This window comes from Leopardus geoffroyi, chromosome E1 (genome assembly GCF_018350155.1).
Source record: "Leopardus geoffroyi isolate Oge1 chromosome E1, O.geoffroyi_Oge1_pat1.0, whole genome shotgun sequence".
In the NCBI taxonomy this organism is placed as follows: Eukaryota; Metazoa; Chordata; class Mammalia; order Carnivora; family Felidae; genus Leopardus; species Leopardus geoffroyi.
This window is the reverse complement of record NC_059330.1, coordinates 53,696,871-53,715,285: the sequence shown is the minus strand read 5'-3', so window position 1 is coordinate 53,715,285 and position 18,415 is coordinate 53,696,871. Positions and strand designations below refer to the sequence as shown.

Here is an 18,415-nt window from a genome sequence, read left to right as displayed (position 1 = left end):
CGCAGGCCTGTCCACGGTGAAGGGACGGGCTTCCTAATATCACGGTTTCAGAATCCAGTAACTTTATTCTTTTCACGCCCTCTCCCTGCCCCAAATACCAGTCTAAACCGCTCGATCCGCACCGCAGTGGTCTTCGCCGTGCTCCCCGAGTCTCAGAGCTTTCTTACGTGGTGTCCGGGTCACTACTTACGCCAGCGCTGCAGCTCTTTGGATAAACAGAGAGAAGCGGTAAGAAGCCAGGAGGCCACTCCCGAGGACAGTGTCTGTCTCTTGCCTGTGCAGATCACTCCACACATTCAGAAATAAAGTCTTAGGCGCCATCAGGAGCTTCTGCTCCGCTTTCTTCAAAGATCTGAAAAACCACCTCGGGTATCAACCAACTGAGCCCTTTGAGACAGGTAAACCTTTCCGGGGAGGCCTTTTCCCTGGGAAAGCAGCTGAGGGCTGGGGGGTCTCCACATGCGCAGGGCTGACCAGGAGGAACCTCCTCTCCCCTGTGAGTGTGTGACACCCCACCTACCAGCCCCCCACCAGCGGGCAGGCGTCCGGCTGCCGCTTGACCTGCTCTCCGGCCTCCTAGGCACCGAATGCGTGAAAACCTCCAATGAGAGTCAAGTGCTGGTATTGTAGAAGTCCTACCGACCATTTGTGAATGCTACTGGGGTTCACGGTCATCTTGTACTTTTCCACCCCAAGTTTTCAGAAAGGGTCTGGGCTCTTTTCTAATCGTGGAAAACTGCTGGGCTCTTTGGGTATCCTCCTATATAGAATGTCTTTGAAAAGTTTTTACTTATAAAAATGTATTTTTATAAAGTAGTACTGTAAAAAAAAATGAGAGAAGTTAACCTGAACTGAAAAGAGAGGTGGAGTTCAGACGCTGTCCTCCTGGTGAAGGCCCGAGGCAGGCTGAAATCAACTAGAAGGATGCTTGTGTTCTCAATGCGGAAAGTAACGTTAACTAAGACTCCTGTGACCCACACACACAAGACTGACCGCCGTATTGTTTCTCCTTCTCTCCTGGGGTATAAACTGTTTGGTTTCAATGCTGAAAGGCAGTTCTCAGGTGGGAATTAAGAAGGGCGCCGATCTGGCAGGCAAACAGCTTTAAGGACAAAGCACAAGACCAGCACATCTCCAGGGAGAACCTCACACGGGAGCACAGGAGCAATCATGGAAAGTCTAGTCCAATCTTATAAAGGTCATTCTAACTAAAACCCGTAGTAAAAAAACCCCAGAGCCTCAGGCAGTGGCTCAGTCACTGGGCCGTGTCAGATAACGCAAAACTGTAAAACAAAAACAAAAACAAAGTAATTCGGGAGAATCCCCCAGAGGTCCCCGTAATGGGACGAGGCCTGTGATTTTAGGCTCAAAGTATCAAAAAGCTTACTCAGATGCCTGAAACTCCAGCTGCACCAGAGGACGAAGTACCCCGTGAAGAGCATGGTGACGCCCCCAACTCCACTCCTCACGGTGGTGCTGCACCTGACCCAGCCTGTGTGGAGAGAAACACGTCTGGTTGCCATGGTGAACTGGAACTAGGGGGCCTCGACCTGCCGGATAGCGAAGTTATCCCAGTCGGCCTGGGCCATGGGATTGAAGTCACAGAATCCTCGCCAACACCACACGGGTATTTTTTTTAAACAGACGAAAAGGCCCAAAGGTGGAAGACCTTAATTTTAACAAGTTGAGTTACTCTTGTTTTGGGAGTTTGGTCGGAATCTCGAGTGGGCAGGTTAACACGCCTGGTGAACTTGAGGCGTAGAGCCCTCCTGGCTTTGGGACGATCCAGGCGAGCGGGGGAGAAATGGCGGGGGGGTGGCCAGGGGAGACATCACCAACAGGAAAGCTGGCCCGTAATGGCAGCCGCTCTCCTACTGGCTTTGACGTCAGACTCCACGGTGAAAACAGACCGACCAAGGGAAGGGGGCCTACACGTTTGTCTCTTTTTCTCTTTTCCTTAGCCTTGCTGTAACCATCAGGGCTAAAGTAAGAGAAACTTCTCCAAATGCTTGGAACCAGCAACAAAACCCAACAGTCAATGACTCCAGCTCACCTTTCTGGACAGCTCCCAAGAGCCTCATCAGAGACAAGCTGGAGGGCGTAAGTCTGGTCGGGGGTCCCAAACTCCTGAGAGCAGTCGAGCTTCTTTCCAACAAAGGAACTACGGTTCCAAACAGAAGTCACTGTGACAGTTCATCTAGATTCGGTCTCTTTCCCGATCCTCAGTGCCCGGGGTTCCCAGGGCCAGGCTGAGGGGAGGGTCTCTAAACAGCCGGATTACTGTGTACGGGGCTGCAGTGAACTAAGTGCTGAAAGTCAAGGCGGTTTATTCCCCGAAAGAGGTTCTGCAAAAGGCTGAGGGAGCCCCTGGGGATCAGGATCTAGCTACACTTTTGGTCTGATGAATATACCCTGCAGCCCTTCCATGTGCATGTGCTTAATGAAATGAACTGTCTACGTTTTCTACCACTTGCAATGTTTTAGCAGAAGGCAGGACTTTCTACCATGATACTAACTACTGCTACTCCTCACTGTATCTACTAGGGTCAACACGGGTGCTCTATCACCCCACTGCTAACAGCAAACAGTTCTGTTCAACATGTGAATAACTCACGTAAAACCAGAAAGGAGGGTTTATGCTCTCCATTTACATCTTTCCTGCACCTGTTTTTCTGTTTAAAGATAGGCAGGGAATCTCTACTATTGCTGGTTCTCTGCTCTTGGTTTGGCTCAGTGGGAGAAAGGGTAAACAAGGGAATATTTACAACAAGTTTAGCAGATGTGGTAAAAGTTGCTGCGGAGGTAAACATACTAACCAAATGATCATATTAAGTGAGACAAACCAGACTGGCTTTCAAGAAATTACCCAGAAAATTATTTCACAAGGTGAAGATTAGTCTCTTGAAAAAACAAAGCATGACACAACCCATTCTTCTTGGAAAAAGTTTGAAAAGAGACGGGAAGAGGCAGTTTTGTGACAACTGCAATTGTAAAACCACTTCCCCTGCCGTGTCAGGAACGGGGCGGCCCCTCCACTCTGTCCCCTCTCCAGCCAGTAGCCCATTTCCTCCACTAAGGGTTCAGTCAAACTTGTGTGAATGTGACATCAGTTCGGGCCCTGGGCTGGGATACAAAAGCAGCCCGAGGTCCAGGAGAGGCCAGCTCAGAACCCACGGAGGTGGTTAAGAGTTTCTTTAGTGTCGTCCTTCCCTTCGTCCAGGGGCCCCGGGTTCTGATCTATACTCCTCTTGACCTGGCTCCACTGCCATCTCTAGACACTGTCCTGGACCCACTGCCAGTGTAGACATCCTTATTATCCCAAACCTAGTGACAGCGGTTCCACTCTCTAACATAAATGCTGGAACCATCCCTGGTACCTCTAACATTTCCTATCACCCCTCTGACCTGGCTGGAATTCCAGACCTGTGACCTGACTCCCCCCACCCTCCAGTCTCTGGCTGTTGTCACATGTCCCCTCACATGGCCGCCTCTGGCTACTAGAAGATCTAATCCTGACGTGTCATATTCCTGCTCTGCTCTGATCCTAACTATTCTGAGCCCCTTCATCACGTGTCCCATCTCAAACAGGTCACTCAGACACTCTATCGGCGGAAACACTGTTTAAAGATGAGAGAAGAGGCTTATGAAGTTGTTTCTGGGTCTCCGAAAACCCATGACCCTATCAGGTTTCCGTATTTTACTTTCTGCTATCCCCACCGGCCAATTTCTAGGAACTATTTTATTCAAACCTCCTCCTCCCTCCCCCACCATCTGTTTGCCAACACCCCCTACAGGGTCTGAGTGCCCCCCTTCCCGCCGCCAGTGGCCTTCCCAACACCTGCAGTACTCTTAACTTTGGAAACGTTTGGACATCTGATTCTTAGATCTGACTTCAGAATCAGTCTTTAGAGATGAGGTCTAAGAATCTTTAATCCTATATGGGATCATCAGGTTGTCCTGATTTGGGCCTAGAGCTCTTCAACTCTCAGTCCCAGGAGCCAAGGCACCGACATCTGGCCAGGGCTCAGCCAAGCACCCCAGCGAAGTGCTCACAAGGCTTTCCTTTGAACAAAGGAAACCAATTCCAGGTTCTTTGCTGAGGACTGTCAGCCACTTGTACTTGCTCCGTCTCCCGAGATTTGAATCTTGAACTTCTAAAGTCTATTTTCTCTAATGCTGGGAAAACTACTTTTTTGGGGTAGTAAGTCCGTGAAAATCCTTCTCACTAAACCTCACAAGACGGCTCGGCTCCTAATGCTGCCGAGCTCCATAAGTAAGCCTACTTCTCGTTCTTGACTTACAGAAACCCGACTCAGCCGCGTCCTCAGAGCCACCAGTCTGCCCAAGCTAGTGACAGTACTGTAGACTGGGACCAATACGAGGGAACAAAATAGCTCCTCACCACTGTTCTGGAGAAACTCTTGTTGACAAAAACCTTGTATTTTTTCCCCCATATTCAATCTCACAAGCAAGCCAGGTGATCCGATTAGTTACTGTAGGTAGCCCTTACCTTTTTCTTATCACTATATTCTTGGGACCCACTAAAGTGAGCACGTCAACGGATAACTTACATCAAAACTGACACCAACCACTAACTGCCCGGAATAGTAAGCCCAGTGCACAGTATGAAGACCAGGGGTAGATAAGTCAGATGGATCCAGACTTGAATTCCGACCACCACTCACTGGATGAACATGGGCAAGTCACTTGAGATGTCTGGGGGTCATGGGGCACCCGGGTGGCTCAGGCCATGATCTCATGGTCGTGAGCTGGAGCCCCGCATCAGCCATGCTCAGTGCGGATCCTGCTTGAGTTTCTCTCTCTCCCTCTCCCTCTTTCTCAACGTAAATAGATAAATAAATAAAAGATGTCTGGGGCTCAGGTTCTTCGCCCATAAAAGACGGCGGGACGGGGACGTCACTGACAGTCACCTGAGTTGTCATGAGGGTTGAATGAGGTAGTAATGTACCTAGCAGAGGATGATCCAGTCACCATCTGACTAATGTCAGTCTCCTCCCCTTTCCCTCTAAAATGAGAAGTGGGTGCACCAGAGACTCTCCTCAGCACTGTAAGAGACAGCACAGGAACTAGAGAAGTCCTACTTGCCAGAGAGATTTGCTACGGGCTGTGCGCGTGCCTACGTGATGCCAACCACAAGGAAGTAGAGACAGCTGACCGACCCCCGTGTTTCTGGTTCTGGTGCACTTTCTGCAACACGGTTTGGTGGAAAGGGTGAAACTTGGTCTGAAGAGACTGTGTTCTCCTGGCAGCTCTACCGTTTACAGCAACCTGACCTTGGACAAGTCACATGTTCTCTCTGTGTCTGTTTTATCACCTGCAAAGCAGAGATACAGATCACTGCCCACCTCTCAGAGTGGCGGGGCCACAGTAAGAAAATGGATGGAAGAGGCACTCTGAGATCAACAAACTCAGACGTTAATATCATTTCTGTATTAACACGGAAAAGGGGCTTGCGAGCACGGCTTTGGCCTCGAGACAGACTACAACTTTGTAGAGAGCGCCTGATGTTAGGAGTGTTTGTACAGCGGGTGGAAGAAAATTGTAGCTTTAGCTAGCACTACGCTTCACTTGAGGTACTTCTGCTTTGAAACCTTTAGAAAAGAATGATGACCATACAAAAGAAAATGCTTTTTCTCACCGGACAACCTGGGGTTTGGTGAATACGTAATAATTTACAAAATATACCAGAGAGGGAAAGCATGTCTCTAGGAAGAGGTTACAGGATTTTCAGGTGCAAAGGTATTCTGACTTGCTACAGGTCTCCTGTCCAACCTAAAAGCACCAATGAATACTACACACACACACACACACACACACACACACCCACCCCCACCCCAGAGATGGATGCTACGTTAAATTGTGTCGTAATGGGCGCCTGGGTGGCTCAGTCGGTTGACCACCCGACTCTTGGTTTCGGCTCGGGTCATGATCTCATGGTTTGTGAGTTCGAGCCTCACATCAGGCTTCGAATGGGTGGTGTGGAGCCTGCTTGGGATTCTCTCTCTCTGCCCCTCCCCCTCTCACTCTGTCTCTCTCAAAAACAAATCAACTTAAAAAAACTAAAATAAAAAAATGAACTATGCTTCTAGAAAACCTTGAAAGAAAAAAATCTAAAGCTCTCCGACGAGGAAAACGAAGAAACGTTACATATTGTAATTAGAGAGGTAGTCCGATAACTAAAAGTAAGGTTCTGCAGGAAGAAGTGAGGATCCCCGAAATGCCAGAATTTCCTGGCTCTGTGGGGCCACTTAACCCATTCCGGGCACGGGCAAGGAGCCTCTGGACAGCTTCTGAGGAGACCCCCTCACAGTCCTCTCTCCTTCCCTAACCTCTCATCCAGTCTCTCAAGACAGTTTGAATCCCTGCCCCATAGCCACTGGCCACGCCCCCGCCCAGTGGGGAAACTCAAGTGATCAATGCCACCAGCCAGCCTGGCCTAGTCCAACCATCAACTCTGGGTGCAGGGGAAGGGAGAGTGGTAAGGCACTCTGGAGCAAGAATGAGTGTTTTCAGAACCACGATTGAGTCTGGCATACTGGAACGCCTGGGTACAAGTCAGCTGAGAGAAAGCAGGAGTGTTCTGAACCTGATTAAGGCAAAAGGCACAGAGCTGTTCGGAGGGGCTGGAGGGTCCTTGAAAACGAGCACGCTTACCTTGTGAGAGTCTCTCCCCCTGGGGACTGATGAGCTGAGGCTTCTGGGCCACTGCATTCCAATACTGGGGCTTCCCTGGCAACACCCCCAGTCCAAGATAACCAGGATAGAGCTCTGGAAACCACTCCAGGCCCAGGGAGCTTGAGAGGCCCTTCCTGCCAGCCACGCCCACCTGACTGAAGGGGCTGTCAGAGGCGTGGAGCAGCACTGAATGTGAAGGCTGCTGGCACCCAGGTCGTGACGCCTGGGGCCCACAGCCCGGTCCGTGCGGCAGAGGAGCTCGCTCACTACGCTCTGTGAACACCTTCACATCAGGGACTCGGTGAGGACTGCAGGCTGCTGCTTTCTCTTCTTGAAAAAATCGGACAGCCAGAGAGGCCAGATTTTGATTATACGACTGTGATACAGAAAGTAGCTCACTGCAAGTCGTCTCCCTTGGAGTGAACGAATTTAAATCGGGACCTTCGTCTCGACATTTCTTCTCCGTGGCCGAATCACCACCACTGAAGTTCTTTGCCCGTTCCTGCGTGTCTGTCACAGATATACTTTTCTCTGCATTTCCTGTGCTCCCACGTGCCTCTACTCCAAGGTCAAGTCCTTCCCCTTGGTTCTCCCTGACGTGGATTTCACCTAATGGGATAACTTTAAAATTTAAAAATTGTGATTCCATTCTCTTTTCTTGAATCTCAGGGTCTCTAACATCACTAGAGACTTCTGAGAAGTGGTCCCTGGCCTTGGACTCTGTCTCACTGCTTGACGAGGACGTTCTTACTCTTTCAATCCCATGATGGAGATTCATGGGAGAACTATGATAATCACCATTAGCTGTACCTACTAACTTTACTAGAAGTTTCTGTCTTGGGGGATCAATTTTGTCCAATCTTAAATCAGGAGAAGTGGTCTGTACATCACTGGGTAAGGCTGAAGGTTTTCTATCTTGATTTGATGAAGAAGGTTCTACTGGGCCAAGAGGTAAAGATGCTTTGGTTTCTGAAAGCTTACTTCTACTCTCCCCCAATGGAGGCAAATCTTTGGGAAGTTCTTTGTTAGGAGTGGTATTTTCTGATGCATAAAACTGAGCCTTGGTTTCTCCCTGAAAGGCAGTCTTTGGTTCAGTATCTTTTAGCATTTTGAGGGAGCACCGAACTCGATTCTTGAGGTATTCATCTGCCTTTGTGTTACTTGCTCTTTCTAAACCAACGGCCGGTAGTGGAAAAGACTTCACTGTCCGTTCTGGTTTGTCCTTTATCAACTTGGTATTTCTTTTTTCACTCCTGGTCTCTAACTCTCTCTCTTTAGTGTTATTTAAGTCTGTGATTGGTCTTTTCCTGCTTGTAGCATGTGGGCGTGTGGCTAGCTTGGACTGACAAGCTTTGTGATCAGCAGGTACAGTCTGCCTTATCATCTTACAGTGTGGCAAGTGGGATTTTAATCGTTTAAATGGCTTCTTACAGTAAGGACACACTTCCATCCTGGCAGAGTATCACTCTCTTATTCCTGAAAAAGATAAATGGGAGATTATGAGGGGCACAGAGTTCGTAAAGTAAATACTAATATTTCATTTACATGTGTACCTTTCATTTGGAAGAACCCAGGTCGAAGGAAATTTTTTAAAAAAATATGTTTTGATTCATTTTCTTACAGAAATAGGAAACAGAAGACATAGTTGGTTTTAAGATAAATACTCCTGGCTCCATTTATGCTTGGCATTATACATTTCTTAAAGTCTTCTAGGAACCAATCATCAGTAAAAGACAATCAAAGAGGTTTTACATCCCTAGCTAGTAGCTGAGCAAAGCTAAAAGACTTAAACCTAATAAATAACAGTTACTGGAAGAAAAAGTTGTCCAAACTAGCAGTCAGATTAAAATGTTTGCTATTTAAAGTTACAGCAAGTCAACTGGGTATTACACGAGTATAAAAAAATTGTTTGAAGCCCTTAAATATACCACGTAAGGAAAGAATGGTGAATTCAGGCCAAGATCTGAAGGCTGTTGACTAGAGTCATGTTTTCCAAGTGGTATATGGAAGATCCACAGAGGTGCAAGAAGAAAATATTAGAACTTCCAGGCTTTCAGCATGAGAAATGAAGCTGTACTAACACTTCCCATATCAGTAAAACACATGTACACCCATACACATATATATAAAAGTATGTGCGGGTGCCTGGTTCGCTCAGTCGGTTGAGCGTCCCACTCTTGATTTCAGCTCAGGTCACGATCCCAGGTTTGTGGGACTGAGCCCCATGCTGGGCTTCACGGTGAGCGTGGAGCCTGCTTAAGATTCTCTCTCTCACTCTCTCTGTCCCTCTCCTGCTCACACTCATGTGCATGCACTCTCTCAAAAAAAAGTGTGTGCGATGCACTAATAATATATAGGTGGAGGGAACATGGTCCCCAGTTTTTCATTCACGGTTCGTAGCGTATGGACTGTCAGCAAATTCATTTAGTTTGAAACCTTTGTGATATTCATACCAGGTAAGAACATGAAAAAAAAGTAATACCATGTATCACTTGTACCTCTTTGAGCACCGTGCTGGGCATATGGTATTTGTTGAGCGAATTTTTTCTCTAAACGTAAACATGCAAACGCTATCATAAATCACTGTGACTGAATACCTTCTAACTACTACTTAAGTCAAAGAGTGACACTGAAACCATTTACAAGATAAACAGACATAATCCTGGCCAATCCATTTAGGATCCTATGTAAACTCAGGCAAAACAAAACTGTTTCTGATTACAGTAATCATTCTGACTCTGGAGGTACCCCTCTGACAATATAATCAAACTTTTGAGCCGCTGACTTACAAAAATAGCCACAACTGGAGCCAGTCCACGGGCCTTAGGCTAATAACTTCAGAAGAGGCTTGGGACCTCTTAGACGTGTCTGCCCCTACAGTACTCCACCACATTCAGTCCTACTGGGAAGATCCTGCACCCTCTCGTGGTAACGTCTTACCGTGGGTGCCTAAATAAATACTTTCTTACAGGAGCTTCCCCAGAAGGATGCTAATTTTGTGGTTGTTTCTTTTGGATCTCCATGCCTCACGATCGCAGCTCCTGGGTCTGGCAAAAGAAACTCGATTTTAATTATCAGCCAGCGCAAGACACAATCGGAAAAGTAACTCGACAGCACACTCAGTGAATGAATGTGGTGCGGCACTGAACCGAGTACAGCCAACTCGCAGCGCAGGTCTCTCTCCGTGTTCCGGAAAGCAGACAGTTAAAGCCGCGCACGCCGGTCTGGCGCAGGGCGGATCGGACTTGTGCCAACCGCACCACCCCCCCCCCCGCCCCACCCCACTCCACCCCTGAGCCGCGATACCTGGCCCGCCCTCCTCCCAGCTCCGGCACTCTTTCCGGAAGCCGAGCCGCCGCTTCCCGCGGAGTGGGCGGGGGCCGTGGGGAAGCTAGCGGCTCCGGGCCGGCCTCCACTGCAGCCTCAGCCGGAGCCGCAGGGACGCCGAGGAGGTTCATCCGGAGGCCCCGGGAAGCCCCCCCCCACGGCTGGCCCGCCACCCGATCGACTCCCCTCTCTCCTCGGGAAGCCCCCTCCCCTGACCCCCAGACATAGGGCGTGGGCACTAGGACAAAGTCCGACCCGCCGCAATTAGCCCAGAGCAGCGTCCTTACCTAGCCAGGTGTGAAAGTCCCGGAAGCCCCCGCGACAAGCCCCCCAGCGCAGCCCTCCAGCAGCTTCCTAACTCCCTGTCGGGGACCCGCCGCAGGCCGTCTGCGCCACTGCCTGATGCTTCTCAGCTATGTTTCTACAAAACTGTTAGCTCATAGGTGCTTAACTTAAGTACCTGTATCGTATTATTATGAAATAATTTAAATTAATTTAAACCTGGCTTGACTTATATGCCGTCACTTTTCGGCTGCGAACAGGCGAAAGCTCGGGCCGCCTTCTCATGAGGTCCTCTCTCCCAGAAGCTCCTAGGCGCTCCTCCCCACTCGGAGCCCGCCTCTTCCCGTGGGCGGGGTTACCGGTCGGCGCGGCCGCCGTCGCGCCACTGCGCAGCCTCGAGAGGGCGGTACCACGGCGGCTGCGACATGGGGGGGCGCGGAGCAGACGCCGGAAGTAGCGGTGGTACGGGTCCCACCGAGGGGTACTCACCGCCGGCAGCGTCCACCCGCGCCGCGGCGAGAGCCAAGGCCCGAGGGGGTGGGCGTGGCGGCCGCCGGAACACAACACCCTCTGTTCCCTCAGCTCGCGGAGCGGCGCCGCGTCGCTCCCCTCCACCGGCTGCCATGAGCGAGCGCCTCCGCCCCAGGTGAGACCGCAGGGACCTCCTTCCTTCCCAGCCCCTCGCTGGGGGCTGGGGCCGAGGGAGCACGCGTAGCGGGGGTCCGAGCAAGCGTGGGCCCTGTGGGTCTCCATCTGGGCGCCCTACGGCCCCGGGGAGGGGAGAGAAGGATGCGCGAGTGGTCGGGTACCTGGTCTCTGAGGTGCTGGAGGAGTGACTCGCCAGGGTCCAAGTCTCCCCCCAACCCCGTCTTTTTCCCTCTTATATTTCCCTACTTGGAATGCAGTCTGAACGGTCCCGGAAGAGAGACAGTGGCCCTTGAAGCTTCCCTGTCCTAAATTTAGGAGGGTGGGGGGATGGGAGGAATGTCTGATCTTTGAGAGGGAGCCCCTAGGACGTCTTTGAGGGACCGAGGCTGGGAGCTGCCGTCTCCCCAAGGTCAGAAAGGATGGGGTTTAGCTCTGCAGTGGGGAAGGGTTGGGATAGACACTAGAATTTGTGCCCCGGACGGTTGTGAACATAGGAGGGCAGATGACCAAAGTGGCTTATAGCATAAACAGGCAGGATTCTAAACTGTTTGGACGCGGAGCCGTTTGACTCTGAAGGCGGGAGGTAGGATTATATGGCGATGCTCTACTTTCCGCTGAACCTTGACCTCAGGACCTGGGTTTTGACCTAGGGGTGCTATGCTTGCTTGACGTGTACAGAATAGAGTCCCGATCAAACTGCAATTTCTTTGTCTTTCTTTCCTCCTCCTTACGCCCTGTAAGACAGTTGGGGAGGAGAAAGTTGGGATTGGGAACCCCAAATGAAGCGGAGCAGTTTTACTTCAGATTAGAAAAATCCCTTTGTGGAAAACCTATAGATCACCAAGTCCTACACTTTCATTTTTCTGATAAGGAAACATTCTGGGAGCTCAGCAGGTTTACCCCAGTCTTTCCAGGTTCGCTGCTCTTTTCATTAACTTCACAGTACTTTCAGTGAAGCTCGGCTGAGGCCAATAGGATTGCCTCGGTAGGCTATGCTGGATGTTTCCTCGTTCTGTATTTTCATTGGCTCTGATTGTACTGGGCAGTCTTTCCACAAGGATCCGGCTCTGGGGGATGGTCAGTTCATGGATTAAGATTCTGGAAAGCATCTTGAGGTTGTTTGGTCTAATAGTGAGAATCTAGGGTCGGCCATACTTCTGCACTGGATTATTGATCTGGGTACACAGTGAGTGGGGCACAAAGCCTGCTCGTATAGAGAACAAGAATGGTCTAAATTTGAAATTAGGGGCCCGATGACCAACTTGCTGTTGGTATTAGAAACATAGGCTCCTGTGATGTCTCGTATCTGGAAAAGCCCAAATATTTCCTGCAGAAAGATTCCCTTTATCCGTTGCCGTATGCAGATCTAAATGTGCGTATACTGGTAGCCGATTTCTTTTACCTGGTACACAAATAATCTCAGCCCGTTTATACTGCTGACTTCGTTGCCATAAAAGAAACCATTTGATTTGGACAGGGGTTTCTTACCTCCTTGTCACCCCATGTTTCATGTACCGATTCCGCCAGCTCCCGCTATCATAATGTCTCCCAAGTCCAGTTTCTGGATGAAGCGTTGGTCTGAGATGGTGGTTTTTCAGACTGTTATAAAATACCCTGGGATAGCCATTGAGGGTGGATGTAGGTCAAGAAAACCCCCACTTTAACCAAAACAGGTCCTTTGTCTCGTATATATTGAGGTATTTTTGCCAACAGAAAGAAAGGGTTCTGTTACTTAAAAAAAAAAAAAAAAAAAGTTTGAAAAACACTAGTTTCCATACTCAAGATTCCTCCTCCTCCTCCTCCTGCTTCTTCTTCTTTTTAAAGTTTATTTATTTATTTTGAGAGAGGGGGAAAGATAGAGAATCTCAAGCAGGCTTTGCACTAGCAGAGCAGAGCCTGAAGTGATGCAGGACTCAAACTCCCCAACTGTGAGATCATGACCTGAGCTGAAATCAAGCCTCAGGCACTTAACCGACTGAGCCACCCAGGCGCCCCTCTTAAGATTTCTTCTCTGCTCAGTCTCTAGGAGATGGCAGGAAGATTGGAAAGAAATGAGATGATGGACAGTGGTACAGTCAGCCGTCCTTAGAAGTAACAGATGCTAAACAACAAGCTGTAGCTAGATGCCTGGGGAGAATATAATCAATTATATGGTAGCTGCTAAAATTATAACCTGGTCTGTGGCATTAATGTAGAAAGCTGTAATCTGACTGTGTGGCTAGGGTTGAACATGAAGCTATAATCTTGGCAATTATTAACGATTTTGTTGAAAGAAGACTGTTCCAAGGACGGAATCTGCATGGAGCCTAGAAAAAGGAGAATGAAAAACAGCAGGGCTCATTCTTAATCGAGTAGCATCCAGAGGAGAGGGCCCCCGACACGAGATCGTTCTGTTCTGGTACCTTGAGAAAGCAGCTGATCGTGAGGCAGGGATATTTTCATGCGACTTTCCCAGAGTTTAGTTGAAATCCGCAAAACCAGCCCATCCTCTTTGTTCCTACGCTCTTTTTGCTTTGCAACCTCCTTGACATTCGTTTTCTTGTCCCTGGAAAGATACAGTCTGGATTATAAGTGAGGAAATGAGAAAGTTTGGGTCGGGCTCAGAAGTGCTTAGAGTGGCCCAGTCAGCTGCTGGCACATTAATAAGAGTTTGGGGACCAGCATACTGTCATTTGGTGAGTTTCCCAGCTGTGTCAACTGGCCTTCCATCAGACCTTGCCCTGTAACTGTAGCTCTTTTCCAGAACAAATTCTCTGGTCATAGCAGGACGAAAATAGTAATTTCTTGGTTCAAATCTATGGTAATAGCACATCCATTTAAATTAGTTTTAAGCCTGCTTTTCACCTTGTTTTTAACCTGCGAATACTTCAAAGTAACGTGGAGGTAAGATCTAATGTCCCGAGAGAAAGTTAGGGAGCAGGAATGATGGTCTTAGAAGCAGTTGAGTCTGGGAATGAGGTAAATGGTGCAGCCCTTTGCTGGTTGGTTAATGCTTTATCAGCATCACACAGTCACAATTTATCATTCCACGCCTAGATCTGTATTTATGAATAAAGCTAGATGTATTCAGAGTACAGGAATTTTGCAGAATCCGGGAACTTGAGCTCGGGGTGGTACCTTAAATTTTCTCCAATATCAAGACTTCAGCTCAAAACCTTAGGATTACGGACGGGCCCGCCATGGTTTGCCGCACTGCTCGCATAGAAAATGTATGGCCATGGCCGTACGAGATGCCACGTGCTCAAGTTCAGTACTTGCGCAAAAGCTGTTTTTCCCTCCAGCTATGGGAATGTGAATCTTTAAGAATTTTCATGGTAATGCATTGTGCCGTTTCGTATCGATGGCCTCTTGCCAACACTGTCCATTGGCATTTTCTGTGGTGATGGGAATGTCCTCTGTCCGTGCTGTCCAGTACAGTGACCACTAGCTACCTGTGGCCTTTGAACACTGAGAATGTAGCTAGTGTGACTAAGGAACTGGATAGTAACTTAAATTTAATTTAACTGACTATATGTTATAATAACGTATAATCATAATATAACGATAGCTAGTGGCTCATGTCCTGGACAGCACAATTCCAGGCAATTCGACTTAAAATAATACCTCCTTTAATTTATCTCTAACTTCTGTCTTCTAAACTGGGATTTAGAAGTCCTTCTAGAAGCATTTAATTCTTGCATAGAATACATACAAACTTTGTTGCACATCTGACAACACTGAGGTAAATGTGTGATTTTTTTCTTTAAACCGGAGAATTTTGAGCAGCCTGGGTTCCAGACCAAAGTAACAATCTGGTGAAGTAACGTGTCATAATACTAGGGATGCTGTAGAGAGAATAATGGAGTTAATGTGTCCAAGAGCAGCCTTTCTAATGAATGTCGGGAAAAATGATCTAATACTTTAGAGGGCATTGAGCTTTTGTTTCATGTGATGATTGGGGGGAAGTCAGGGGTGAGAGAAAACTGCACATCAAAGGCTACGTGAACCTTTAATGATCCTCCTGCGTAGCACCCCAGTTTTATTAGGATTTTAGGGGTATGTGGGCAACGACAGCCGCTCCTGTCTTCCATGTTGTCCTGTGGGAGGAGTAGGATTAGGTAACTTGAAACTGTGATTTCAGGAAACGTCGAAGGACCATAACCTTGATTAGGTGGAATTTGGAAGCTTAGTCATTAGCATCACCCTACTTTTATTTATTCCCGGTAGGCATTTAAAGTTGCCAGGCTTCTTTTTAGACATCAGTTGTACTAATTTAAGCTCACCCCTGCTGCTGCTATTTTGTATTTTTACTTTGTGCCCAACGGTAGTGTACTTTCAACTTTTTACCTCTTGGGGTAGCATGCGAATTCTGTTTTCTCGGGTGAGAGGGCACATTTGTTGTGATTTACGATTTTAAGTGTCCAAAAGATCAACTGTCGGATTTTTTTTTTTTTCTCTTGTAACTTGATTTCAGGAAAAGGAGAAGGAATGGCAATGAAGAAGACCACCATCTTCCCCCCCAGACCAAAAGGAGTAGTAGAAACCCTGTCTTTCATGAGTCCTGGGACACAGAGGTAGGAAGTGTGGTCAGAGTGTGTGCCGTTTCCATTGCTTGAACAAAGTCTAAATAACCCAGTTTCTTTGTGTGATTAAAATTATTCTTTGAATAAATAAAAGTGATTTTATTTGAGTGTAGTGGTTTCAACTTTTTTTTTTTTTTTTTTGAGTCACGGCCCCTTTGAGGAAACCGTGCACCCTTTCTCCATTGAAGAGTATATATGCACATACTAATATGTACACAGAGCACAAAATTTGTTACGAGTGTCATAGACCTTTGAAAATTCATCTTTGAGCTCTCTGGTTGATATTTGAGAAACCAACTATTTTCTAAGTTTCTAAGCCATTAATCATCCTTAAGGCAAGTATATTGCTTTCATTCGCATGAAATTCATGTTTAATTTTATTCATGACAAACTATGTAAGCATTCAGAATATGCCATGTGTGTGTATGCAAAATACTATTTTTAAGTGTTACTACTTTTTTTTTAAGTTTATTTATTTTGAGAGAGAGAAAGAGAGCGGGGAGGGGCAGAGAGAGAGGGAGAGAGAATCCCAGGCAGACTCCGCACTGTCAGCACAGAGCCCGATGCAGGGCTCACACTCACAAACTGTGAGATCGTGATCTGAGCCGAAATCAGGAGTCGGATGCTTCACCGACTGTGGACACTGTGCCACGCAGGCGCCCCTGAGTGTTATTCCTTTTTTATCGCCTTCTAAAAGAACTCCTGTGGGAGGCAGGGTGGTGGGGAGAGAGAGGCGTGAGGGGGAAAGAGCTCCCGAAGTTTTGGTTTCCCGACAAGAGCGGTCCATTCTGCATACCACAGGGAGCGTTTTGGTGCAGTTGAAAGGCTGCTCTGCAGAGGGAAAGGAGGGCAGCTAGCATTTAAGTGACGCCTCTGTTAACTTACACACTGGAAAATTGTGACCCTTGAGTTGTCACCCTGACGGGAAGCTCCTCCCCAGCACGGATCCCTAAGCCTTAGCCTTATAACTTAAAGCAGAGCTCTGCGTATCACAGTTTTTGCACCACTGAAATAATTTGTACTTTAAACAGTCCTTGATAGTAGGATTTGACCTACATCCGGTCCTTGCCAGAAATCCAAAGGAGCTCTCCCAAAGGGGGGAAAGCCGGTTAACTCTCACATAGGTCCTACACGACTAGGAGCAGTTCATGAACAAGTGTGGGTGGGATCTTTTTGTGTGGGGATGTGAGTTTCTGTGACTTCTCTCCCCCTTTTAAAAATCCTCTGTTATGCTTTCTTTCCTTTTTCTTATGTTTTTAAAAATGATTCGCAGAAAAGTAATTGAGCTTTTGTGTAAGGCAATAACTGGAGGGGGCAAGTGAAGCAGAGCTTAGAGAGGCTCCCACGAGCATCCAGTGATGAAACTGTGACAGTTGACTTTCCATCATTCTTTTGGATCAGAAGTCTGTTAAAAGAGCACGCAGTGAGTGCTTTCACTGTATCTATCCACTGCAGTGTTTCTTTCCTTGTGTCTGTGTGCACATCCTGCTGAGTGAGGTTTGTTAGCTCGAAGGTACAGTCGGTCTGACTGTATTGATCGTTTGCCCTGTATTTACAGTGGTGATGCCTGAGAATAGGAACATACGTTGTCATTAAAAACAAAAGGAAACGCTTTGATCTCCTATTTTCACTAAGACTCTTAGTATTTTTGTATTGCTTTGTTTTAATTGCTGTTTGTAGAAAATGATCTTTCTTCCCTTTCGAAAACCTGGGCATTGGTATCACAGAGGCAAACAACGTATTGTTACTCAACCTCTTGGTTCATGTGTCTTGTTCTTACTTGTTCAAAGACATGGAGTGGATAAACTACTCTGTAATCATTGGTCTGAAAGATGGACCAGCTTGCCTTTGTTATAATTAACAGTCAGTACAGGTACTTTTTATTTTTCACGGTAATCTAAGCTCCCTGGTAGACCTCGCATGGAGGGTTCTGACCATTCCTTCCAGCCCTGCCCACCAAGCAGTTACTGGTTCTCTGCATGGGTGGCTGCTTGTGCTCTGCTTCTCCAGAGGGGGGGGATTAACAAGTAATGAGGCTGAGTCAACCTAGGGAGGGCTAGAGAAGCAAAAAGCGGGAGGAAAACCTTTAAAATGGAAAGTTAAGCCCTAAATAATTGATTGGATCATCACCACTGGAATAGATTGTTATATTTATAGCACAAGAATATCAAGTTTAGGGGCACTTGGCTGCTTTTTGACAATCGTGTGTAAAAAGGAAAATTAAAAAAAATGATTCATTAGTGGATTATTTTTGTTATTTCATATAGTCGCATATTAATGAAAATGTTATCTTTTAATTCTAAGGTTGGGCCAGTGAGGTAAGTTTTCTTAAGACTAACTCAGTGAAGAGAAACCGTTTCTTGTGTTTTTCCTGAAATACTTAAGTAATTTTAGAGTTCTTTTTCTTGTGACTTGAAGAGCTTTTATATGGAAGGAGTTTACTTTTTTTTTAATGTTTGTTTGTTTTGTGAAAGAGCACGAGAGCATGAGTGGGGGAGGGGCAGAGAGAGAGAGAGAGAGAGAGAGAGAGCGCGCGCGCGTGCGTGCGTGCGTGCATGCATGAGAGAAAGAACCCAAAGCAGGCTCTACGCTGTCAGCTCAGAGCCCGACACGAGGCCTGAACTCACGAACCATGAGATCATGACCTGAGCCAAACTCAAGAGTAGGATGCTCATTTAAAAAAAAAAAAAAAGAAGGAAGGGAGGAAGGGTGAGGGGAAAAGAAAAGAAAAAAACGGGCGCCTGGGTGGCTCAGTTGGTTAAGCATCTGACTTGGGCTCAGGTCATGATTTTGCAGTTTGTGGGTTCGAGCCCCATGTCGGGCTCTGTTGTCAGCACGGAGCCTGGAGCTTACTTTGGATCCTTTGTCCCCCTCTCTCTGCCCACTCCCACCCCCCTTGC

General features: G+C 47.5%; 2 protein-coding genes across 11 annotated transcripts in view; one reads left to right on the top strand and one right to left on the bottom strand.

The window, feature by feature from the left end:
* Nucleotides 1-39: 39 nt before the first annotated feature.
* CE1H17orf80 (chromosome E1 C17orf80 homolog) lies at nucleotides 40-10,629 on the bottom strand. Of its 5 annotated transcripts, none has more exons than XM_045489574.1 (6): nucleotides 10,525-10,629; nucleotides 9,637-9,743; nucleotides 6,676-8,172; nucleotides 2,054-2,161; nucleotides 1,388-1,492; nucleotides 40-205 (listed from the first exon to the last, which is right to left on the bottom strand). In XM_045489574.1, exons 3-6 carry the CDS (start codon nucleotides 8,144-8,146, stop codon nucleotides 183-185), a joined length of 1,707 nt encoding a protein of 568 aa, XP_045345530.1. In that variant the 5' UTR covers nucleotides 8,147-8,172; nucleotides 9,637-9,743; nucleotides 10,525-10,629; the 3' UTR covers nucleotides 40-182. The 5 variants fall into 5 exon arrangements, with proteins under 5 accessions (XP_045345530.1, XP_045345534.1, XP_045345532.1 ...); XM_045489578.1 differs by having other exon boundaries at nucleotides 10,311-10,602; XM_045489576.1 differs by lacking the exon at nucleotides 10,525-10,629 and adding an exon at nucleotides 10,003-10,138.
* The window catches only part of FAM104A (family with sequence similarity 104 member A), a 17,012-nt gene continuing 9,218 nt past the window's right edge, over nucleotides 10,622-18,415 (top strand). For 3 of the 6 annotated variants that reach the window (XM_045489598.1, XM_045489597.1, XM_045489595.1), the window contains exons 1-2: nucleotides 10,622-10,951; nucleotides 15,407-15,506. In XM_045489598.1, coding sequence (XP_045345554.1) covers nucleotides 10,731-10,951; nucleotides 15,407-15,506 — 321 coding nt within the window. In that variant the 5' untranslated portion in view covers nucleotides 10,622-10,730. Of the gene's footprint in view, nucleotides 10,952-11,018; nucleotides 11,127-15,406; nucleotides 15,507-18,415 lie in introns of those variants that run through there. The other 3 variants (XM_045489600.1, XM_045489599.1, XM_045489601.1) reach the window with 3 other exon arrangements.

Bases quoted from the DNA above. Each gene is read 5' to 3' on its own strand.
- CE1H17orf80 (XM_045489574.1), bottom strand. From the start codon at position 8,146: ATGGAAGTGTGTCCTTACTGTAAGAAGCCATTTAAACGATTAAAATCC. The intron at 1,493-2,053 runs GTGAGCTGGAGT...CTCTCCACACAG, and splicing joins CTTGGGAGCTGTCCAGAAAG to GCTGGGTCAGGTGCAGCACC. The intron at 206-1,387 runs GTAAGCTTTTTG...GTTTATCCAAAG, and splicing joins CTGGAGTTTCAGGCATCTGA to AGCTGCAGCGCTGGCGTAAG.